The sequence below is a fragment of the Aquila chrysaetos genome, chromosome 13 (assembly GCF_900496995.4).
Source record: "Aquila chrysaetos chrysaetos chromosome 13, bAquChr1.4, whole genome shotgun sequence".
Taxonomy (NCBI): Eukaryota; Metazoa; Chordata; class Aves; order Accipitriformes; family Accipitridae; genus Aquila; species Aquila chrysaetos.
In genome coordinates, this window is record NC_044016.1 from 11,628,452 (window position 1) to 11,653,883 (window position 25,432).

Genomic DNA, 25,432 nt, shown 5'->3' on the forward strand with positions numbered 1-25,432 from the left:
TTTTTCTGTCTGAATCACCTGGCAAAAGGAAGTAATCCTGACCAGGATGGAAAAAGGTTTGTCAAGCTCTTATGCCTATAAGAGCTATCTGCATAAGCAGACCCACTGAAGTCCGTGGAACCTCTTATGTGAGTAAGGGTTAATAGCATGAATTAAGGCTTGTAGGATTAGATCTTAGATGAATTTTTTAAAAAAAAAAAAAACTTCTCATGATTTATGAACCTGGGATTCAGTCCTGTGGTTCTTTACTCAGGCAAAACCTGTATCAATATCCCTCCATAATTAGTTTCCCTCTTCCAGTGGGTCCAATTCACCGAGTCACCAAGTGGTGGAACAAGCTGCTTTTCAGCAATTCAAGGAAAAATTGTAGTCCCCAAAGGATAGTAGGTGGGGTTCCAGCTCATAAAATACAAACTTAGCTACATGGACATTTTGCAAGAAACATTTCTTTGTCACACCTACTAGGCTCTTCAAATTCAGTCTCTTGAGATGAGTCATAGAAAAAACCCACACAAGTGTTGTGAAAAAAATGACAAAGCTTAGTTGGAACTAAAGGCTTTTTGTGTGTGTGTGTTAGGTTAGAATGCAACATTACGTATCAGTACATTCTGCCAGAAACCATGCTCCTGGAAACTTCGAAACTTTAAAAATACTCTCAGTCTGCTTTCCCTACCAGCAACAAGGAAAAGTAGTGTCCATCCAGCACAGCTGTCTGTACCATGTGCATCATTGGAAGTCATAGTGTTCTAGCACAAACATCGTGAGTGCAGATACTGTATACTAGCAGAGAGCTAAAACTTCTGAAGCTGTTGTCTGTAGCTCCTAGGAACAGCAAGTATGACAGGTGCAAAACCTATGTTTGAGGCAGAAGACTCTTCAATTTGATTGAGACCAGATCTTCCAAGGGGAAGAATCGCTGTCAAGCCAAAATGATTCTTTCTGCTTAAGAAAGCAATCTGCCCTTCCTAAAGGCTCTTGACTAATAGAATCCTACGCATTATGTCAGATCCTCCGTGGATTCTGGTAGCTGTTAAAAACACTATAAATATTTCCATGTTTGCCATGTCACTTAACCTTGTAATGTGCCTTCTTTGATCTGTTGAATAAAAAGATTCCTTTCATCTTCAGGTGTCCTTCCGTTTTGTGCCCTAACTATACACGTGGGCCTGTGAAGGTTTAGCATGTATATCAAATGCTGCTTCTCGTTCTTTAGCTCTTCGATCTGGGCTTTTAATTCTGCATTGATAGTTTCCAGCTTTTCTGATTCCTAGTCACAAAGGACAGACACAACTATTAGACTGAGTAGTTCAAATAGGTAATGGCAATGTTCATCTAATAGTTCCAGTCTTTTTTATTGCTGGGAAAGCATATGGCTAGCAGGGAAAGAAATTGCATGTTCTTAGTGTCCCATAATGATGAAACTATACATCCCCCAGTTGATAATAGCCTAAAAACCAGATTGACAGTTACCTTCTTTGGCCTGTAGAGAAGTATAATGGAAGTTGAAAAGCCAAATTCAGACTTGTATTCACTTACAATGATAGGTATCCAAAGCATTATTGCTATCTTCTGCAAGATTATTCTAAACTTTTGGGGTCAAAAATTGACCCAAAATTATCTAAACTTCTTATTCACTCCCTGGAACATCATGTCACATAACTGTAAACCTATGTTCAGCTAACAAAGTAAGGACATAGCTTTTTTTTTTTCCCTACCCCTAGATATAGGAATAAAGACAGGCCTGATGCTGCTGTAATATAGTTGTATATCATGGCAGAGCAGGTGAAGACACAACTGGGGTCTTAGGACAGAGAATTTTGGGGTAAGCTACTATGCCACTCATTTCATAAAAAAGTCAGAAAGTACTTGTTGGTGTTTTGGGGCTCTTGGTCTCCACAATGAATGTTACGTGAAATGAGTTTTTACTTCTTTTTGTGTTCAGTGTACACATTCAAATTAATATTATCCCCTTAGACAAGATCAGTCACTGAAACAGTATCTCTTTTCACTCCTACCATGCTTTCACTTTAGTCCAGTTTTAACCAGGTTTGGCTTTAATATATAGCTTGTTAATTATTTTATAACTAATGTTTTGGAGGGTTTAGAGTTTTGGGTGACATCTTTCTGTATTTCCTACTGTGACAGTACCCCATGCTATCTGTTTGGATCCTGGCAGGATGACAGATTAAGAACAATTCAAGCCAGTCACTTACTTTCTGCAAACATTCTGTTTTTTCCTTCTTTTTGTTTCGGCACTTTGCAGCAGCAATTTTGTTCCTTTCCCTTCTTCGCTTTTTTCTTTCATCCTCTTCGGGAGAAAACTATCCCATAAAAACAGATACGCACAATCCGTAAGATGTTGTAAATACATGACCTGTATTTTAATAACTTCTGCATTTTTAAAAGCAATACGGATAGTGTTGTCAGTGCTTATCACGAGTTACATAAGAATGTGATTCTGACCTTGCTTGCCATACCAGTAAAATGGTAGTAACTCCATTAGAATCGTCAATAAAACCTGACTGGAGTTTGGGTGGTTGTAATCCATGTGATGGCTCATTTTAAATCAATGGTACTCAAAAAAACTTGCCGAGTGTCCCCCCAGGCTGACTCCCACCCCTCCATCTTGCCTCTATTTCCCAAGGAGGAAAAGGAGCGAGGGGCACAGGGAGCAGAGCAGAGGTGTCGTGAATGAGGCAGTGAGAGTGCAGCAAACTAAAGGCAGCACTGAAAAGGGGATAGTAACGCATTCCTTCAAGCTTTGGCTTGTTTCCTGGGGAGGCTCAGACCAAGGTGTAGCTGTTTCCCTAACTTAAGCTATTTTTCCACTTCGTAAGAGAAATGTCTTTCACGGAGACTATTATCTTCAATTAAAAACCTAGTGTGGACATAGCATGGCCGTGTCTATCTTAGTCTAGCCCATGTGGGTCCTACTGCACTCTCCTCAGTGAAATATAACTTCAGCAGTGACTTATTTCAAGTTCAGCCACAAGTAGGCAGGGAAACCAGATTAGCACTTGCTCTAATCACTGTAAAACACTGTCCTTAGTCCATAATAAAAAATAAAATATCCAACTATAGACCTCAATGGAAATGAGAAATACCAGAGGGTTTCTCAGAAGCACTTAACAGAAAGCCAAGCAGCAGGCTTAAAAGGATCAAGTACAGTGGAGAGGGTTGTCTGTAGCTGATATAATTACTGGTCTTGTGGTGAAACTTTATTAGAGTATTAATCATTCACGCTGAAATGCTATTTAAAGAGCCATACCTCTGTTTTCATGATTGATGTTTCAATTGGCCTTTCAGAAACTGTCATCGTGTCCAGTGTAGAAGACATCCTGTGGGACTGACGCTTATTCTGAATGGCAAACCTCAGTTCCTCTTTCACCAGTGGGGTTAAATTTGTGAAATCATCGAACCCCAGTGACCCTGCAGGGGATAAAGTGGGAACAATTGCGGAGGCGCTGACTTCTAATGCAGATACCTGGCCTGAGTGTTGGACCATCATTTTGCTGAAAGGTAAAAAGAGATAATAATAATAGTCTTTCAACAACTTTAGAAAGGCAAATAATATTTCCTAGAGGTATGTTTCATACTGTGAATAATACTGTATTTCTTGCATTGCTTCAGTCCCCATTCCGCATCTACCCCAATCTCTCACTAGAGACAAGCAGTTAAGAATTTGGTCACTAGTAAAAACTTCTACTTTATGTTAACTTAAAATTAGTATTTAAAAAAAAATAACAGTATTAGCACATCACACAATTTCTAGGTCTTTCTGAAACTTAATATTAAAAAAAATTGTGTGTATGTATGTACACTGTGAAGTTTTATATTGGTAATGTGTGGCAAATGAGAATCGAGTGAACAGGAAGAGAAAGAGGATAAGGAAGAAAAATCAGAAAGCAAAAAAATACTGTTATTTAAAGCACAGAAAGAGCTTAAAAGTATCTCCATTCTCAGAGCTATACTACCACAGATTCCAGCTTCAAATGGACAGAGCACACCTTGATTTCAGCTACATTTAGGCAAAGCTCAATGAGTTCTACTAGAAGCTGAAGTTTGCTAACCAAGACAGGATCTGTCACAAAATTATCATGCTCAATTTTACGCAGAGTTGTCGATCTGGTTAAAAATGCCTGAAAAATGGTTAACAATAAGAGCTGGCACAAAGGTAAAAGTCTATACGTGCTCTGGGGCTTTAAAGCACAGGCTGAGTTGGAGGAATTGAGTCATGAAAAACGTGAAGCTGTTTCTTTCATTCCTTTGCTCTTGTAAAATCTGAAACTGTCCTCATGTGCCCTCAACAAGAGGTTTGAAATTCTTAAATATTTATGGTCAGATCTCCTGCTGATATAAACCAGTGCGACCGAAGAGACTTTAGGGAAATTATGCAAATGGACACCCATGGAGGAACCTCATTTCTAGTAGTTTTCCTAAGAAAATGAACCTACCCGACAGTGCGCTCTACTTTCCTCTTTTTAATCATTCTTATTAATTTTTTAGCCAATTTTGGAGGGAGAGAGGCCCCCTGTGTGCTTTGTGAAAACTGGTGACCCCACTGAGGGAGAAAGAGGCAAAACTCAGCAGTCAGCCATCCAAACATCGTGGGCAACCTAGCTAGCTGATGCACACAGCTCTGCATGACACAAACCACCTCTCACCCAGAAGAGGCGAGATACAAGGTCTGGAAGAAAGCTGAGCAATTTTTGTGTGGGGCCCAAGGGACAAAAGGTGCTAATCCATAGAAAACCAGATTGTATTACTTCCCTTATTTATAAAGCAACTTGTGTTACGTTGGATTTTACCATGTTGCTTTTCTAGTTTTCTTTGGTGTGTAGGTTTGGGGGGAGGGGGGGTTTATAGCTGTACGGGTAACTACAGTATGTGTTATCTACTCTTGATTAGAACTGTAATAATTACAGCAAAGTCAATTGTAATTAACTTAGTGCAGGTAAGCAAATAGTTGCCTCGGGATAGCAGTGTGGGTAAGTTAAATTTCCACATGGTCAACCCAGAACTGCACAGTTCCCCATACGCTACGTCTGTAACCCAGCAATAAATGTTTCGGGTCACGTGCTTTGACAAGAAGATAGATTTTGCTCAGAGATATCTAAAAATACACTGTAAATCCACACTGGTGCAAATGAGAATAGAATCTGGTTCATCGCTAAGTGAGGTAAATATAAAAATCTGAGGACAGTGAATTGCCAGTTGGTAGAAAATACCATGACCAGCTGCAGAGTCTTCCTCACTTCTTCCTCACCCAGTCACCACAGAAGAGCTGAACATTTCCCAGAGTCTGGGGGTGAAATCCTGAACCCACTGAAATCAAGAGGACTTTTTCTGTTGACCTCAATGGGGTGAGGATTTCACCCGTAGTTATTAAAGATGAGGAAATTATTTGGAACAATTTGTTATTCAGAAAGACCTTGGGAAATTTATGTAATTCTCTTCAGAAAGCCCCTGCTCATGAGTCACATTTAAAGTACTGATACGGTTTAATCCTATAATCTCAGAAAGCTAGCAGTTACTCTTTTTCAACAAGTCAGAAACAGCCCTATAATTTCCAGATGAAGTCTTCCCAGCATTATTTACCATTTAGCAACATTCAACCATTCAACTCATTTAAACAGGCTAATTCCAGATGACACTGAACCCCTCATTGCTAGCAGAAATTTCAGCTATTTTCACTGAATCAGTCTCCTTGGCTGCTGGTGATGGCTTCATTCAACAAAGTTAATTCTGTATAATTCAATAAAACCAGGAGTCTTAAATTAACAGTAAAACTGTTTCTCCAGCCTACAAAATAATTAATTGGGCTAATAATTTTTGAGCTCTGGTGGTTCATTCAATTATTTGTCAGTTTAGGTGAACTTTTAATTAAGGTCAGCAGCAGCACCAGAGGAAACCAAGAATGTTTGTGCCCAAGAGACTGTGTTAATTGTGGATTTCTACCTGTTAGTGCTAAGTGTACCATAAGCACCACCAAAACCCTACTATAATGTCTCCAGGTACTACCATCCATCTGTCATTAGTGTGGGGAAAAAAACAAAACAAACAAAAAAAAGAGCGGTAGGGTACCCACGGGGAGGGGAAGCACAGAGCGGGAAGTGTCCTTGACCATAGAAACTTGCTGCTCTCCTGCCTGAACAGCTCACTGACCTTCCAGACATCCTGAAAGGCATCTCTATTTACTCAGACTTTAGGGAAGGGAGGGCCTACCAGGGGGCTGAGGCTTGTGTAAGGATTTCTGCTGTTAGCAGAGTCCCATTTTGCAGAGCTGTTTGCCACTGGTTTGCTTTCCTGGGGCTCTTTCTTGGGGCAGGGCTTCTGGACAGTGCCTGATAGGGTAGGCTTCCAGTCTACCACTGGGATTGTTAGGAGCCACCGTGATACAAATAACAAAAATAATCAGCCTTATGTCAAAGCTACTCAGTAAGCCGAATAGATTCCCTTTTCATAACAACAAGGTAGATGTTTTCCAACTTCTGAGGAACAAATCTTCTTTCAGAAATGTTTTGCAAGAAGGAAAATTAGGTTTTGCTATTTTAAAAAATGCAACAAGTTGCCTTTCCTTTTTCTCAATTTTTGTACAGATTGTACCTCTGTCTACAAGCCATCAAGAGCACAATCTCATTTTCTCTGGGTTTGTAAAGGCTGGGGAAACAGTAGGAATAAGAATATCAAGCCTTAAAGTGTGATTACATCTGGGCCTTTCTGATATGATCTTTGCTTACTTTGTTAGACCATGCACATGGACCTGGGCTCCAGGCTGCTTTGAGTACTTCTGGAGTTACTGACATTGAAGGTGCTGAACATTTCACAGACCTGCACCGTAAAGGCCCAGCTTATTCCCAGTGTGAGTTAATGCTTCGTTACTTTATCCCTAGTTTTGGAATTCTCCAAAGAGAACAGCTTTTCTATTAATGGTACCCTCCCAATTCAGGTAGATTCAACCAACTTCATTCATGCGTTCGTCCCCTACTTTTTGTTTGTTCTTTTGCTGATGATTCTTTCCATCTACAGTGAACTTTTACATCTCATCTGCCAGTATTTTAATCTCAGGACGTACTTCCTAGCTGTGCATTTCTATTATTTAAGGGTATTCTTGTTTAGTGTTAGTATTAAAAGTGAGTACTTTCAGTCTTGTCTTTTTTTGCTTAACTGCAGATGGCTGACTGTGCCTTTTGGTTTTATTTCTTCATATGAATTCCTTTTCCTCTGGTGCTGATGCAATAAACCCCGATAACCATTGAGGTTAATCTTAAACAGCATTAAGAGCAATTACGGTTCACAACCTCTGTGCACGCTGGTTGACCTTAAGCTTTCTGACATCCCACATCATTCCCGAACCATTTTCTGTTGCCTTCCAGCTTCTCAGATGCTGTTACTAGGAGGAAAATTGATTTCCAACAGGAAACTCGTTCTCTGAAACACGTTTGCTGTTGGGTCACGCCTGACTCGATTAGGCAACAGTTTAGCAAACCTTCTTCGTGTCAAGACACTGGGACAGAAAGAAAAGCGAACGGCCCTGGCTCACACCGAGAGCTCCCGCTCATTTTAAGTACGTACAGCCGAGCCACCTCTACGCGGCCGAGCGGGGTTGCCCTTCGCCTGGCCGGTCCCGCTACAGCTCCTCCGTCCCTGCCCCTGCGGACCCGCCGGGCTCGCGGTGCCGCCGCCGGCTGCCGCCGCCCGGCCGCTCTCCGGCATCCCCGCCGGTCCCGGGGCCGGCGCCGTCCCTCCGCCGCGGCCGCCACCGCGCGGTGCCGAGCGGCTCTGCCGGTCCCGGGGAGAGCCGGGGCTCGGCGGGTTCCCTCTGTCCCTCCGTCCCGGCGCTCACATCTGGCGGCCGCCCGGGCAGGGGCTTCCCCCAGATGGGAGCGCCGGGAGGGAGCCTCAAGCCGCCGCCGGCGGAGGACGGCCGGGGGGGGGGGGGGGGCTTTCCCGGGGCTCACGGGAGGCGGCGGCATCGCCGCCCCCGACTTCGCTCCGGCGGCGAAACTTTTCCCCGCCGCGGACCCCCCTCCCCGCCCCCGCGGCGGGCATCTCTCCGTGGCGGGACAACCTCCCACGGAGCTAAACCCCGCGACCCGCCGGCACGGAGAACCTCGGCGTCTCCCCCCTCCCGCTTCAACCTACCTTCCTCCCGTTGCTGCCGCTGCTGTTTTCCCGGCCGGAGGGAAGGGGGTCCGTACCCAGCCCGCAACGCTGCCGTCCCCGCTCCGCCGGGAGAGCAGCTCTCGCCGCTCCCCGCTCCTCTGCTTCTCGCTTGGGTTGCATCACCCCCCTTATATAGCCGAGCGGGCAGCTCTGGTATTTACTCTGGCGGCGAGTCCCGGGCTGATGTCATGCTATTAATAGCCTCTCCGAAAGAGAGGGAGGAGGGAAGCAGAGACCGCGGCGGTGATGCAAGGCTTCCCCGCCCGGCACGGCTCGGCACGGCCGCGGCACGGCGCGGATCGCGCCGTGCCGCGGCCGTGCCGAGCCGTGCCGGGCGGCATCGCAGGTTGCCCCGCACCGAGGAGCATCCATCGGCACCCGGAGAGACCCCGTCCTCTTCCCCCCCCGCCTTGTTTCTTTCTTTCTTTCTTTCTTTCTTTTTTTTTAATTGAAGCTCCGGGGGTTTCTTTCTCCGGGCCGTTTTGCTGAGAAGAAATCAAAGTCCCTCTCACGACAAAAAAAAAAAAAAAAGTGGAGATTGTGTAGGTTTCGAAAGGACTGAAAAATGTGGTCTTGTTCTACAGGAAAAAAAATTGTTTAACGCCCCCCCCCCCCCCGCTGCTTTAGATGATAGCTAAAAGTCCATTTTACATGAAGAGGAAGGCTTCAGTTTTTACTCCGAGGAGGAAAGACCCGTTTAATGAAATGATAGAAAGCTAAAAATAATGCCGGTTGGTTTGGGGGTTTTTTTTGTTGTTTTTTTTTTTTTTTTTTTAATCTTTTCTTAAAACACAACAACACATGATTTCCTTATGATTTCAGGGAAAACCAGGGAGTCCCTATAGAAGACAGGGAAATACAGCAGTGGCTGTGGTGAAGGGGGTTTTGTTTTGTTCTTTTTTTGTTTCCATAGCTTCCTGGTTTGTTAAACAACAGACATTGCCTTCTAACAGCCCCCCAAAGTGTTAGAAAATAAGATGTATCAAAAAAGCATTTACCCAGGAGAGACACAAAAGCCTTACAAAGAGACATGCACGGTGTTATCCAGTATGATAATATTCCATATATGATACATACAAACTTGTCATTAAGACAGTCTTCAAGTCTCTGTACTAGGCATGGAAAGATCAGGATAGTTCATGGTTGAGGGTATTCTAACTAAACCAATACAAAATGTGTACCTTCATATATAAAATGTATACCATGATCAAGTGCTTTAACTGGTTAATTAATTTCATAATGTTCAATGTGGCTGTATTTTGATAAAAGGTAATATGTCTCAAGTGATATATTCTGGGATATATTAATTGCTTGGAGCATTTTATCAAGGATATCGATTTCTAATACTACTTTGAAAGTCCCTCTGTATCGCCGCTCTATGTGCGTGTGGCTGCCTGGGTATGTACGTGTATATACATAAATGTACACATTGGCCACACAGACATGAGTAGTAACCTTAGCTTTTTAAATGTCCCACTGCTAGCATGCTCAACTTTGCAAACTTAAAGCTCCTATTTTACATTGAATTTTCTGCTTTCGAAAAAAAAAAAAAAAGCTGGGGAAGGGAAGCAGTCTGGAGTAGTGACGTTGGCTTTCCTCCTGTGGAAGGTGCAGTTGCTCCCTGTTCTCCTCAAACAATGAAGTGCACTTCGCAGAGGGCAGGAGTGAGCTCCTCTGACCTACCTGGCAGCTCTCAGTTTACAGCTCGTGCAAGCTGCAAGCTTTTCTTTTTCACTCACCTATAGATAAATCATCCTCAGCTCTTTCAAAACATGTTTATTGCCTTATCTTTATTAATCTAGGTAAATCAACGTCAAGAATAATGCCAGGCAAAAACTTTGCTCTTCAGAAGGGTCTAGAGCAAGCTTCACATTTCAGCTCAGTGCAGCCTGTGAAGTTCTTTTTACTTCAGAGGCATAATTTTATAATTCATGCCGTGTTCAGGAACAGCTGGCATCGTTTTTCTCAAGCCTAGAAGAAAAAAAAAAAAAATCCCTCTCAAGCAGAGGCCAAATGTGGAAAATTTCTTCCCAACAGATAATTGGTTGGAAAGTTCTCAGCATGAAGTTATTGTGGAAACGTGTTAGCAACATCGGTTTTAGTGGCCACGAACAGGTGCCTGCTGTAATTTTGACAGAGATTTAGCAACTGTCCATTCTTATTTAGCTAGCTGTACCAGAAGCGGGAATTTATTTAGAGTATTTTCAGCTAAGCAGAGCAATGTTACAGAATAATGAAGGGGGAAAAAAAAGCAGCTCCCTCCTTCAATGTGGGTAGACGTACCTTGGAAATCCAAGTGTTGTTATCCTGTTGTTAAGGGTCACTGACATCTACTCAACAATTGCAATGCTTTACCAAGCAGGCAGATGATCATTTTGTTTTGAAATCATACTATATTATACAAAACTAAAGCCAAGAGATTTGTTTGCTATACAATGTTGTGTCACCACTGCTGGTACCATTATTGCCTAGGAGCTGTAGCCTGTACTAAAAACTGACAGCAAACCAGTTGTGTTCATTCTTGAACTACTTCTGAAGTGAGCCAGCTCCACCCTGCAAAGCAAACAGAAAGACCGTTCCTCTGCGCATTTAAGATTAGGCCTCTGAAACATGCCCTGGCTTGAAATTCTTCAGTGAAAAAAGAAAATGAAACCACAGTGAAAAATAAACCCAGTTCCACTGTGTCACATAGGTTTTATCCTGCTACCCTTTAAAACCAAAGCTAACTCGATTGCAGTGAAGATGTAGGATCACACTCCACTTAAAAAAAAATAAAAATTAATAATTAAGACTCTCAGGAAGTTAAAGTAAAACCCACTCCAGCCACCAGATGCTCTGATGTTCTTTGCCAGTTTCATTTTCCATCTCATAAAATATCTTCCATTTGCCTCCCTCTGAACATTTACTGGTCCTTTTCCATTTCGGTTCTCTTTCATCACAAGCTTCAGGGGTCAGTGTCCCTGAAACAGCACTCATTTTACAGAGGTGACATTCATGTACATTATTTCTACTTTCCCGTAGGCCAGGTACAGCAGCTCATGACCAGAAGACCAACACATATTGGGTCCTTCTCCCTCTGCAGAGACATTAGGCTGACTACCACCCCATGGTGTGGTCCTTGCAGCCCTCCAGGAGTCTCCAGTGTAGAGGAAAGAATTCTTTCCTTTACCTTTTCCTGACCAAATCCTGTCTCCACATCCCTTGAGACTACTTCATACACTGTGGGTATTTGCTTAAAACTAAAATATGGCTGTCTCCTTGCTAAACAGAGCTATAGACATCATTATACAGAGGAACAGACTCCCATCCTTTCAGCAAAAGCTTTCTGCTGTCTTCTGTCTTAACGCAACTATAGGATGTCAGTAAGAGTAACACAATTAAAATCCCTGCATCCCATCCAGATCCTGTGTTGGCTTATGGTCATGTAGTTCCATTAAACCTCTTTGGTCTGGTGAAAATATAATGAGATGTAAATAAATAAGCTGTGTAGTGATATCTTGAGTAAAACCTGTCTCTCTGTGTGCTTTGCGGTTTTAATTGTATTAACTTTTGAAATTACTGTAACAGTCCTGTAACTGACAGGTCCAATTTTTCCCTGCATGGCACATATACGAGAAAGAGGTTTCCAGAACTCAGAATTATCATGTGGTAAGATCAGGACCGAATCAGGTTTTTTGACTATGCCTAAAAAAGTATTCCCTATTTCTGTGATGGGAATTAACCTTCACCATGATTTTTGCTATGATGTGGTACATTCAGGTCTCAGTCTCTGTGGTAAGACTCCCTTCTTCCCCAAAACATGTACTAATTTGAGACAATTTTCCCATCTGACTGGACTAACACCAGAGTTGAAACTTGGGACTATTTTTGCCAAGGTTTAGATTGCTACGGCTTGGACTGTGGGAGTAATCTTCAGTAGAAGTAGCATCAGTCATCCCCACCCAGCCCAGGGCTCTTCAGCTGCCGTCTGGGGACCCCTTGGGCATCTGTGGGCTACTTCCAAGAGTTTCTCCAAAAAGCGACTAAAAAAACCCCCAAGACTACAGTAGTGAGGGTCAAATGCACTCTGGGAGCTTTGGATCTCTACAAGGCTAAGAGATAAAAAAATTGAAGGGAGTTAAAAACCAGAGTTAGAGGACAGACTCTCACAGAGGCTGTATGGCAGACCCTGCTACCATCTTACGTTTAATACCACTCAAGCGGATGAGTATATGTCTTGTGGAGGGAAATAAGTGCACTACTTTAACTTCTTTTATTCTTTAACACTGAAGACAAAATTCATTTGCTCCTTGCTTTTCTTTCCTCAGCTGACCTTTCTTTCCTTACTGCCTGTTTCCATCACTATCCCTCTAAATCCATTTATTCTCCATTTATTACCTCCTTTTGGACGTCCCATTTCCTACTCGCTTTTGCTTTGTTTCAGTAATAGCCACCTTTCCCATTTCCTTAAAACAGCAGCTTCTCCTTTTCTTTTGCCATTTCCCTGTTTCTCCTCTTCTCACTTCTCTCTTTTCCCTCCCTGTATCCCTGGATACCATCATCCCTCTTTCTGTTCCCTTTTTCCAGCAATTTTTCTCCCTTTGGTCCTTCTGCTCCTGCCCAGCAGCTTCCCAAGCTTAAATGAGTCGTTTTAATTTTCTCTTTCGCTTTCTGTCATTTTACTTTTTGTTTCTCCCCTAATAAGATGGAGGCACTGATAACAAAATTACCAGTGGGTGCAAGAGGACGTACATTTCAGGCCCAGATTCCAGTGCCCAAAATTACCATGAATTCTCGTGGAACTTTACTAAATTAAACGTTTTGCAAGCTTGTCAGTCATTATTATACGCAGTGCTTTGGGAGTGTGGGGTGGAGGGGCAAGTTATACAAACATCCCTCTTTTCTAGCTGAGAGACAGCCCTGACGCTGGTCCAGTCAAGTATATCTTTAGTTCCCTTTTGCTGAAGCCTTTCAAGGTGTTTTATCAGATGGACTTTGTGCACCAGCATAGAAGCTGGCTAAGCACAATAACCTGTAATTACAATTTCAGATCTCTTTAGATGCATCCAGATAGTAACCAACAAGGAAAAGAGATCCCACATATGAAAGAATCACATCTTAAACTAGACTGAATAAAGCAAACTCACTGATTCCACTGAACAAGAATAATGATAGGCCAGATATATTAATTGCCCTCAGGCATGTGTAAATTCTCTCTCCTTTATGGTGCCTTTATAGTCCCATCTATTTAATGGCAAGAAAAGCTCCATCTTCACAGATCCTCCCTTTCACCTCCCCCTCCCCATCCTTTCCACCTTGTAAAAAGCATGCCAGATTTTGAGAGCACTTAGAGATTCATACTGAACTTCATCAATGGCTTTATGTGTAAAAAAATGATCACCGATTAATGTACTAAGACCTGATCCAACTATTACTGAAGTCAATGGAAAGATTCCCATTGACTTCAATGAGAGATAAATTTAGCCCCCAGGGGCTATGAAAAACCAGCGTTTACTCACACTAGTTCTCAGCATACAAAACTCTCCTCTTGAAATTACTTGAAACAAATGCTAGAAATTATTTGTTGAAGGTGTATATTTCCCTTAGGTGGACTAATGTAGTTATGGTTTGTATGCCAGGTAAACACAGAGGGTGAGAGGAAGAGAGTGAAAGAATATGTCTATTTTTACTGTGATAAGTTACAAATATTTTGGATACATTACAAAATCATCATGCTGCTACACACAGATACACACACACATACACACGCACACAAATGGACACCGCCTTTAAAATTACCTGTTCCCATTGATTGCACTTGGAACTGTGCATGTATAAAGAATACTCTGGGACTTGATATCATTAATGATATTTTAAACAGCTCTTCCCATCTGCCTGGTAAATATGTAAATTACAATTTGCCATAATAATTACAAATGAACATTTCTAATTATTAAACATTGATTTCTACATAAATACCATTTCAAATACCAACAATGTATGACACAGATTTGCAATCTACAGAAGATTCAAAACCAAGGCTGCCATTGCAGCTTTCACTCTGCTTATCATTTGTCCTCTCACCTACTTCACATGTGCCTTGCCATGAAAGGAACGCATGAATGATCTTAACTTGCAGCCTCTTATCTTCCCTGGTTTATTTTTTTGGCTTTAACTGTACAGTAACTTGCCCAGATAATAAGAACAAAGTGTAAGTAAAATGAAACCAATAGAGCTGCACGCAGTTTTAAAATTAGACTGCCTTAATTGCAGTCACAGAAGCATTCCCTGAGCCCAAATCCTGACTGCTCTGTGGGCACGGGAGGCTGCCGATGAGGCCACCTCAGCAACGGGGGAAGATGCAGGGTGTCACTGCACCCACCTGGGGTTCCCAAGTGACGTCAGTCTGGTGGGGAACGCCACCCACTGTGGGGTAGGGTCCATCTTCTGTCCGGTGACTCTTCGAAGCCGAACGGTTACAGAGAGAGAAAAGTGGACTGCAGGATGCCCCTCGTCCAGGGCATATCCTCACCACAAGGCTGTAAAGTCAGGCACCATCTGGTTTACTGTCTAACTGGCTCATAACTTCATGATAGGACAGGTTGAGCAGGAGAAGTCTATCTAGAGTAAGATTCCCCAAAGAGCACAGCCGATCAGTTTGTGGTTAGATCATTTCTCCTCAGACAGAGGGGCCATGAGCTTCATCCTTCTCAGCCAGAGGTGAGAACCCAACTCAGGTCTTTCCCTCCAGACCAAGTGCTCTCGCTGACGGTGTTTTATTAAAAGACCAGCTCAATCCCTAGTCCAAGTTTAGAAGGGACATCTGGGGCCATGTATGCCCCAATCACAGTGATGCTTAACTCTAACCTGCATTGCAGGTTAGATGGTAAGTGGGAGAGATGGGGACATTCATTTTCACCATGCCCAGCCTCCTTCTGTGGAGCTGGGCTTTAGTCCTTCTACACTGGAAATAATTATTAATGAGGCAGATGAGGACAGTGCTGCTCACTGGACTGGGAATCAGAAAATCAGAGGGCTCCTTATTCAACATCTTTGTGATTTTGGATAACCTGATGGTCTTCCTTTGGTTCTGTTTCCCGGTCTGTTGAAAAGGGTAACAGTATTTTACATTCTAGGGTGAAGTAGCTGAGATTCCCAAATGGAAATCATGGATAAGGCTGGTGTACTTTATTTTTATGTCTAATTTTAATTAGCACTCTAATGGGCCATCAGACCTGGGCCTTTTGTTGCTGGATGCTCTCTAGATGCATTATTATCTATTCTTACTATTCAATGTGTGTGTCACAGCAGTATTTAGCAGCCCCAGTAGGGATTCTGGGTGTTACATGCAAGAGTTTTATACTGAGCTCTAAAAGGGATGACAATCTGTCAACTGTCAAATAGAAGCTCAGATTCAGCACAGCTATTAAATACATGGCTGAACAGGCCCTGTCCAAAAGCCTTGTCTAACTTAAGACTTGCTGTTAATGAAGACCTAAAATAGCCTTTATAAATATTGTAACTTATTCCTGTGGAATTATATTTCTTCTAACACATTTGGGATGAAAGCACCTGACAAGGTATGATATCGTGGTCTTTTGTCAAGGTCCTTATTTTGGCAGTTTTCTTATATGTATGGGCTGATCAATTAATTTATTAGAGACCTTTGAAGTACAGTAATTACTGTTATTTTTCTAAAATGACAAAGGTTTAGAATTCAAGTAGATGCTGAATTATTAAAATAAACCAAAACCTGAGAACTTTAAAGAGACCTAGAGCACAAAAGCAAAGTTTGACATAGAGAACACAAGCAAAGTGTTTTGTCCACCCCTTAAAGCTAAAGGCTGCATTAATAGTGGATGTTAGAGGAGTGTCTAGTTAGTAAAAAATAAGTTACACTATATCTTATAACCATCTCTAAGGTAAATTGTCTTTTTATTATTCTTTTTCACTCTAATTCTAATGTTTGTGACTTATCAAATCATTCAAGCCTACTTTTTCAGAAGGTTGTTCAGAGGTAAACATTTCCTGCACTGAACTAGGAATGCACAGGATTAATATCTGGCCGTTTGCACGCACCATCCCACATGCCCAGATGAACTCCCGTGCATTTGAGGCCATAGGCTTTGCTGGCTGAAGCGTTCTTGGAAGCCTTCCACTCTGAAGTGAGCCTCCTTGCAGCAGCAGGAATAGCTAATGTGTCGTGTATAAGCAACGATGACTGGTCAGAAAAGCATTTTCTGGGAGTTTAATGATCAGTTGGAAGTGTTTTCATCCCCGTATCTGTGCTCAGCTTGTCATTTACTGACAGGAAAAGCCTTTTCCATCAGGCATTTTTACTGTTATACTTTATGAAAATGTAAAACATAAAGAAGAAAAAAGGATCAGCTCTGCTTTACTAGTAAAAATTAAACTCCAAATGTTGCAAATAAGAAATAGTAGTAAAAGTAGAAATAGGACTGGACCCAAGGCCCTGGGGACTGCAGCGACCAGAACTGGGAGGTAGGAGAGCTGTTGTATATAAAGAGATTTTGCAAGCTAAAGAAAAAGAGGAGAGAAGCAAGAAACCTCATCAGGGCAGCTGCAGGACAAAAAGACTTTTTGGTTGGTTGATTCTGATCAGTTTTGTATGAATTGCTATTTGTTATTAATGGGTTATTTTGTCCCATGTTCTACAGAACCATCTCAGGCTCTTCACAGCGTATGAGCAAATGTAAGGGTAAAGCAGACTTAGAAATATGATGGAGTTATTAAACTACTCTAAAGAAACGAGATGAAATGGATGATTTTCTAAGTTAGGTATCCTTCTAAACTAGCAAGTCTATACCTTATAACTTCCCTATGTTTTTTTGGCACTGCTTCCTGGGACTAATCAAATCATAATTTGTACAAGCATATGTAAGATCTTGCTTATGCTACAGCTTTAAGGACCAGGAAAACCAGAGGAAATCCTGCCAACCAGAGGGAATCAGTGAGGGGAAGCAGAACATTGGTTAGTGCAAAAGAGGGCACTTTGGTGGTTGTTTCTAGAGACAGAAAGCTGTCCTGTGAAAGCAATCTCCAACAGGTACAGATGGAGCTAGTTAGAGTAGCCACTCTCTTACTGTCAGGACTTACCAAGACATTTAAGAACCAAAGTGGGAGTTTCTCCTCAGATACCACTCCTGTCAAGTTCAGTGCAAGGTCAGCCCCAATTAATTTCACAGGGCTGTACACATAATGAGAGAGGACTGCTGCTCCAGAATTGCTGATTATCATTTCAAGAGTCTGCTTGCTTTTGCAGATAAATATTGAAGGATTTTTAGCGGTACTTCACACATAAACATACACTCTACTTTAAAACTGCAAGGACCTTGTTAACTGAAGACACTATTCTCCCCTTATATACAGAAAAAAGACTGTGACACGCAATCAGCCATCAGTCAGCACGAGAGAGAAAGTAAAGATATAAAAATAAAATACTCCTGTAAAGCACTGTTAGGAGTATTCAGCAGATTTCACTGTGACTTCATGGTGCTCTGTACAGGAATTCAATACTGTATTGCTCCACATTAAGGGAGGGATTTACCATTTTTAAGGGCTCAGTTTCCCATAAAGGGAAAGTGTAGTTCAAGTCTATTTAAAGTTATCATTTTTTCCTATAAATGAAAGCAGATCAAAGTAAAATGTGCTTTACCATTCCATTTTAAAGAGACAGATGCCTGTCATTTTCTGGAGGGGAAGGTAGTTTCCTTGCTAATGCAGAAGTATTTCTTGCCTTTGCATAAGCCAAGATGTTCCCCATTGTTATCAGAAAAATTGTGAAATGTTTAGTTAAGTCTGCTTCCAAATGACATCTGTGTTGTGGCACAGCTAGGTATCAGGCAGCCCCCAGCCCAGCCTGGCACTCCATTTTGAATTTATAGCCGTGCCCAGTGCTTCAGAAGGAGTTTTGCTCAAGTTGGGATTGCAGGATCAGTCCTACAACTTGTTTGGAAACCATAAATTAGGCTCAATGTTATGCTTCCTGGCTTTAGTGAGGCTGTATCTGTTAGTACCATTTATACATTACTTCACTTTTTAACCAGTCAGATAAATGCTCAGCTTTGTGGCTGGAGCAGAAACTACAGATATGACAAAGTACCCAAAATAAGCCATGAACTCCCCACAGATATAAATTGGCATAAGTGCTTTCATTTCATCACCCAAGGATTTGGCTTGGGATGGTTTAGCTTGACATTTTTTGTTGATTTATTTTGTGTTCAAAGCACCTGTATAAAGCAGAGAGAATATGCAACCTAGCAGTCAACATTTAAACTCAGCAGGTCTTTTTTTTTACAGGTGATTTGTGCTTAGTGCAAGAGTGGGTGTTTAGGCTCCAAAGTTTTCTCAACAATTTCCATACCGGTCAGTACAATCTCTTGAACTCAGGCTGTAAATCAGCCATGTGTTAGGCTGAGAGTGCTTGCAGTGAAAAAAGGCTCTCACAGCAAGTGTGATGTGCACACTGTTTTCTTTGCAGAGTGTGGGGATTAAACATGTACTCAAGTTGTTGGGGTCTGGTTTACAATTATTAAAGGTCACTGTAATTTTTATAAAAAATAATAAAATATAATATAATATAAAATTCCTTTTTCCACAAATGCTCTGTATCCTTAAAATATCCATGCAGATGTCTAAGCATTTGTAGGTTTCATCACCAACTTGAAAATACGTTTAAACACTACCCTTTTCCTTTTTTAAAATGCCCATTGTACATATTTTTACAAGAGGTGTTGTAAAAGCAGCATTCCTAGCCGCAGCCTGGCTCCTCAGGAGGTCACCAGCACACTCATGCAGCTTCTCCCCCATCATGGGTGTTCCTACCACAGCGTATTGCTAGGACAGAGCCATGGGCCTCCTCTCTAAACTCATTCCTGTAAACTGTGTAACAAGGGACCTTCAGCATCCATGGGCTTCCTGACATAATCTGTTCATTGAATCTTACTTACCTGTGAATGTGCCTGCCCTAAATGGACTTCTTACAAAACCTGGGGGTTGGGTGGTGGTGGTGGTGGTTATAATCACCCTTCTATTACCCTAGTCCAAGACCTGTCCTGGTCTCTCACGGCACCTGCTGCATATCTCCCAGAGCTCAACAGAAGGGTTATTGGGTGAAATTTAGTGGCTACAGGAGATGAGATGAAATGCACTAACAGTCATCAACTATTATCATCGTGGTGACTGTTAGCACCATGATCGCCTACCAGCATAGTCATCACCTGTTTTCCAAATCCCCTCTTTGCTTGATACAAGAACCTTTGCCCTCAACTCTTGATCTCAGTTCATTTTGGTCCCAATTCTCCTTTCACTTCCCCGTGTGACTTCACAGACCCCAGTTCAGCTGCACATCATTTGCACTAATGAAAAGAGAGTTGAGCTTTGAGTCCAAGTTCTCAAAGACCTTTGGCCTAACATCCATTTACACTTATGTGATAAGACACCTAAATATCTCGCAAGGTAGGAGGGGTAAGCATTCTCTCTTGGCTACCCTTCCTTCTAATATGGCATCGATTATTTTAGACTTTACATGTATACCTTACTCTCACTGCAGTCTGCGAGGCCACATTTCCATCGATGTAAGCATTAAACCAGCGGCAGGGTTAGAGCAGGCCCTAATTATATTACAGTTTAATAGGGAGACAGATTATGTCAAGTGGGAGGTCAGCAACATATTTTTGGAGCACATCTCAAAGTTCACCCGGTATGCATCCCTTCCTTTTACTGGAATATTTATAGTTTGTTTGTTTTAAACTGGTAATATCCTTTCTGTGAGCTGCTTCTGAGAGCCGTTCGGGACAAAGACGGCGTGCAGAACCTCAACTACAGCCGTCAGCTGCAGGAGATCTGGATCCTCCTCCTTTTCAAACTCTCCTGTGATGGATTAGGATGGCAGGTTTAGAGTGGACAAGCTGTAGTAACCTAAAGCAAGCAAATCCCAAGCTCCTTTAGAGAAAACCCTTGCCCAGGGTTTAGAGAAAACCCTGGCATCCGTATGTGCTGCAGTCAGCACCCTTCATGTTCCCATGCACCTCAAAGTTTCATTTCTGCATGGGTGCTCAAATACATCTGCTACTCAGCTAGGGGCCTTCCTCAGGACTATGTCCAGTGGGTTCCTGATAGTAAATCTTCCCCTAGATCCTCCAGGGTATGTGTTTTCTGATCATGCCTATCCTATGCAGTGGGAGTGAGTGCCTGCACAGGGTCGTTGTGCCTTTCTTTCAGGTGCCTTTTAGGGCACTTGCTTCAAAGAAGTGAGAAGAGGGCTCCATTTCTGCTTTAAAAAAAATGCTTGTGTAAAATCTTTGAGCAGACCTGGGAGCGAGGACCAGAAACAGGCTCTCCTCCTGAGCCAGCTGTCCTCTCTTTATATTCTGTATGGCCTCAGCAAGGAGCCTGGAGGGTGCTCCTCTCCCCATCTTTAGCCTGATAGCTCAGGCAACCTCCCAGATCAAAAGAAATACAAGATTAAACCTCTTTAGGCAGTCAGTGGAACTGAACCCAGCACTTACATATGCCTACTGAATGCTTAAAGGAAGCAGCACTACCTCATCCTTCCACCAGCATTTGCAAGAAAGGAGTGATGCCTTGCTAAATGAAAAATAAGGGACCAAAGCACAGGCAGAGATCTCAGGTTTGTGGCTCTCGAGAGGACAGAGGTGCCTCCCTACAGCCTGGGGGGCAAGCAGTCCCCCATCTCCCACTGGGGAGGCTGAGCTGCTCCCTGCACAGCTTGGTGGCTGATGTGGGAGCCACTTCAAGGGGCTGAAGTCTTCCAGCTGAGGATCAAAACATGTAAGACAGGGGACCTAGAAGTCAGGTATTGCTGTGCCTAGATTTTGGGTGGCTGAGGTTTTATGGGAACTCCGTTGGCTCCTGAGCCTCTTCAGTAAGTTTACAATACTTGGTAAGGACAGCAATTATTAACAAGGCGTGAGAAACCGCTTTGTTTCTCCTGTGATGATCCAAGTGCACCACCACCAGGGACAACTCTCTTTTAGAAAGCAGTGGGAAAATGTTTAGATGGGAGAAAGTCTCAACGCCTCCATAACCATCTAATTTGAACTTGGAATGTGACAGAACTATCGTGTGAACATTTTTATGAATGATTTAGCAAAGTTCAGTACACCTTGTAAACAAAAAGCATATTTCCATCCCAAAGTAAAATACTGCTTAGTTTTGAATTTTTCTGGAAACATCAAACTCGTGTTGGTAGAAAAATAAAATGAACACATTAAAACAAAGTTCATCTTTTCTTTGGAACATGCCACCTTATTCTAAAACAACCATATTCATCCCAGCTGATACTGAAGATGTTAAAGTAAGAATTTCTCTTTCCTACTAGAAAATACAGCCACTCGGGCAGGTAACCACAGCATTTGAGTGTTTCATTTTGTTAAGTTTGATATAAACTTGTTTTATAAGATACTTTGCCTATCAAAAGACAGTAAGTCCCTTAACATAAACACCACTGCCATTTTATTACACGAATGAGCGGTTACTAGGGTTTTTTTTACTCCAAACAAGTGAAAGAATTTGGAAATCCTAACTCTGAAACACTTTCACGCATGCTTAATTTTAATCGTGCACGTAATCCCAATGAGTCCAGTACTACTCATACATTTAAATTTAAGCACATGCATAGGTGTTAGCAGGACCAGGCTTTAATATAGCACAAAATCTAATGTCTAGTTTTTCACTGTTAATACCTTGCCAAATTCAGTTTTCTAAGAGAAGTCATTCTATGAAACAAATTATAAAAATGAATCTGTATCTAACAAATATTGTAACTGATTTATATATATATTACAATACATAATATTTCTAAATATATCTATTACAACATATAATATTTCTAAAAAGTACTAAGAGTCATATGGGGGACTTGACACACAATCTTCTGGAAGAAAACCTTAGAGAGAGGAGAGGTCTACTGAGCGTGGAAAAATTTGGAAAACTCTGTTTTCTAGTAACATCTCCTCTGGTGCAGGAGCTTCCCCTCACTTAGCAGAACAAAGTCCCAGCTTCAGTATTTGTTGTTTTTGGTGAGTTCCCTGCAGAGCACATCTCTCCACGGAGGCATTTAACCTCCCCATGCTGCCCCGTGGGGAAAAGCCAGAAGCCCTCCCCGACCAGCTCTTCTCTTTCCAGCCCACAGACGTGAAAAGTCCGGGTCGCCCCATGCTGAAGCTGCCCGTCTGTCTTCACGCTAACTCAGCCCTTCTCAGGCCGTAAGCATGTGCTGGGGAGCCATTGCCACCCCAAACAGCAACATTTGCCCTTCGTCTGAGGGTTTCCCTGAGTATTTCCCTAACAGAGCTCCTGTTCCTGGGAGGTGTGCTCGCCTTTACGGTGGTGGTGGTCTGACACTAACTTCCACGCTCCCAAATCCCTTGGCAGCCGTGGAGGAGGTTGCTTGCGGTCTCCTGCCTATCCTGCGGTGGGATACAGCAGCAGCCCCTGCTGCTCCATCCAGACCGAGGGAAGACAACGCCACTTCGGCCTCATCCAGGTAAGGAATGGGATGAAATTATTTTCATTGCTGTTGGCATGGGCATGCACTCCCAATTCTGTTTTCTGCTGCTAATTCAGAGTAACATGTTATCAGTTATCACCAAGACAGCTATTTTTATTATAGAAACATGGGGTCTTGTTACAAGATATATATACGCTGAAAACTCAAAAAATTAGTACCAGCCAACTTTTCTCTAATTCAGAAAATAAGCTAAATCTTGATGGATCTGTTTATTTTTATTTGGTTTCTAAAAGCATAATGATTTTCTACACTGAATAATTGTATGTGAACATTTTGTTTTGGGAGCTCAGCTTGAAAAACAAGCTAACAACAAAACCCAACCAACCAGTAAGGGCAAGCAGTACTCTGCAAGATTTTATCAGTTACTTCCAGCAAACACCCCTCGGTGCCTATTTCACTCTGCTATTTTAAGTTAATTTGCAAAGCTTCGGCAAGGAACAAAGGTTAAATACTTGGAATTTGCACAGGTTGTGTGTCACTGCAGAATGCTAAATAAAAGTTACAAATAAATGGTAGTTCCTCCAAGAAGGAAAAAGGGGGTCGGGCACGGTGTGCAGCTGCCCTGAAAATCACTATAAGAAGAAAATTCCTTGCGAGCCAAGTGGGTAAGCAGGAGGTGAAAATGCAGAGCATTGCAGAGGTACTGCTTTCAAGACCGTTTCATTAGCACACTCCAGGTAGGTATGGAGATGACCGGAACTATTTTACAAACATCCCCTGTTATGTATTGCTATAAGGAATAACACAATATACACCTGTAGTACAAGAACCTGCTCTGGGAATAGAGTACATTTTAGCAACCTGAGCCGAGAGTTGAGCTTTGGTAGTTAGCGATATTGGCGATTAAAAGCAGTGAAAATAAATGTAAACCCAGCAGCACAGCATGCTACAGAAGTGGATAACTGTAGTTATAAAACTGCAGTCTTGGATGAGCTTATAGCAAATCAGATTAAATTTAAGACTGCTAAATTGTGCTATGGAAGTTCATTTCTGTTGATGGGGCTTGGATTGTTCTGTTTATGTTTGGTTTGGCTTCTGCTGGGTGATTTTATCAACACGTGTTATATACTTTCATGCTGGTTGTTGTAGTAGCAGTTGCCATCCAAAGCCATCTCCGCACAGCAGGTACATTACATCTCCTACGAAGTAAGAGGTGGGCAAACTGAAGGAAACAGGTCTAGAGTTTGCCCGTGGTCGTGCAGCACGAAAACCATAGCAGAGAAAATAGAAAACCTCCAAGCCTTGACTCTCCTGTCAAATGGGGAGTGTTGTCAATGCAAGGTGCATGGCAAACCTTTCCTCCTCCAGCCTTCCTCAGCCACAAACAACTTTTTTACCAGTTCTGGTCCTCATCCAGCTCTGAGAGCCAGTGATGATAATTGGAGCATGCCAAGTGTCTGGCCTCAGCAGATTTTCTTGTGAAATAAAGAACGGGGTGTGACGTGGAATTTTTTTCTGAATTCTTTGAATATGTCTCCTGGAAAACATGCTTTCTGCTAACAGTTCTGCTATCAGCACATATTTTCTGCATTTGACCCTCTTTCCCACTTGTATTACTGTTGTACTTTATAGGAAAGTCGTTAACTGGTTATTTTCAGTCATAGTACTCTAGCAAATTGTAGTTAGTTTGTGTTGGTATTTCAAAATTAGATTTCTACCTTCACGGGCTAATCCTAGGAGAAACTAAGTGTCCTCAGCTCTTACGAAACCAGTGATGTTCTGGGTGCCCCGCGCATTACTGAATAAGGCCTCATCGGAAGGATATCCAGCCAAAGTTGACAAACTTCTAAATAGAAAGTGCCCCATTCAAAAGCCACTTGTAAACAACAACAACAAAAAAGTCAGAAAAAATTAACTTATTTCTCAAACTACTTAAATCCTGAGAAGTCAGTAATTTCTAAAAATTTCGGGGAACACTTGAAACAAGTCATCACCACTAAGCTTTTGGTTTATTTTTATAGGTTTTTCTTATGGCTTATACATTTTGCAGTTACCTTTTCTGCTATTTATTCAGAACATATTAATTCTAACTCTTCTTTGTACCATTATCACTAGCCTGCAGATAGATATTTTTATTACAGAGAAAAGATATTTCATTGTGGTAACAGCACTCAATTTTGCCTTATCCTTATCGGTTTTCTTTGTGTTATTCACATACACAGGGTTCAAAATATTTGCGAGATGACCTCATATTTTTTTTGTTGTTGTTTCATTTTGATCTTGTGTTCCTGGCTGAGAGGATGCATGTCACTTGCATTTTGAAATGAACTCTGGTAAATACAGCCGCTTCTTGAAAAGATCACTGCTCTCATTTGAGCACAACTTTGCCATAAATATGCAAGTGGGAAGAAAACTATGAAGACTTCTTGTGCGAACTACCCACGGGCTCAGTCTTCTCCCCGTTACAGCACAGTGCTGCTTCTGGATCCTTCCTCGCAGAGCACACGACCTACCTCACAGCCGTACATGACACCGAGTGCCAAAGAAGGATAATTGTATTATAAGACTTTTTTAATTCCCCAACTTACTTCAGCTGTTATCAGCAGCTGGTTACTTCAGCTAGCTGATATGCCTCGGTGTCTTGTAAACATTCGCTCTAGTATTGTGCATTACTCATAGTTGGAAAATCACTTTGACTCCTGTAACATAATTATGTTAATGTCAAATGAGTCACAGGGAAACAGAAAACTTGTATCAGAGCTGCACCTTAGTGCCAGTTTCTGAATGCTCCTG

General features: G+C 42.1%; 1 protein-coding gene and 1 long non-coding RNA gene across 3 annotated transcripts; one reads left to right on the top strand and one right to left on the bottom strand.

Moving 5' to 3' along the window:
* Positions 1-195: 195 nt before the first annotated feature.
* On the bottom strand, positions 196-8,460 carry ATF3 (activating transcription factor 3). 2 transcript variants are annotated; one of them, XM_030035023.2, is made up of 4 exons: positions 8,146-8,460; positions 3,269-3,429; positions 2,214-2,321; positions 196-1,267 (listed from the first exon to the last, which is right to left on the bottom strand). In XM_030035023.2, exons 2-4 carry the CDS (start codon positions 3,335-3,337, stop codon positions 1,070-1,072), a joined length of 375 nt encoding a protein of 124 aa, XP_029890883.1. In that variant the 5' UTR covers positions 3,338-3,429; positions 8,146-8,460; the 3' UTR covers positions 196-1,069. The 2 variants fall into 2 exon arrangements, with proteins under 2 accessions (XP_029890883.1, XP_029890881.1); XM_030035021.2 differs by lacking the exon at positions 8,146-8,460 and having other exon boundaries at positions 3,269-3,508.
* On the top strand, positions 3,305-25,432 carry LOC115350013. The gene is made up of 4 exons (XR_003926302.2): positions 3,305-3,519; positions 6,749-6,862; positions 22,499-22,675; positions 24,862-25,432. It is a non-coding gene; the product is annotated as an uncharacterized LOC115350013 (long non-coding RNA).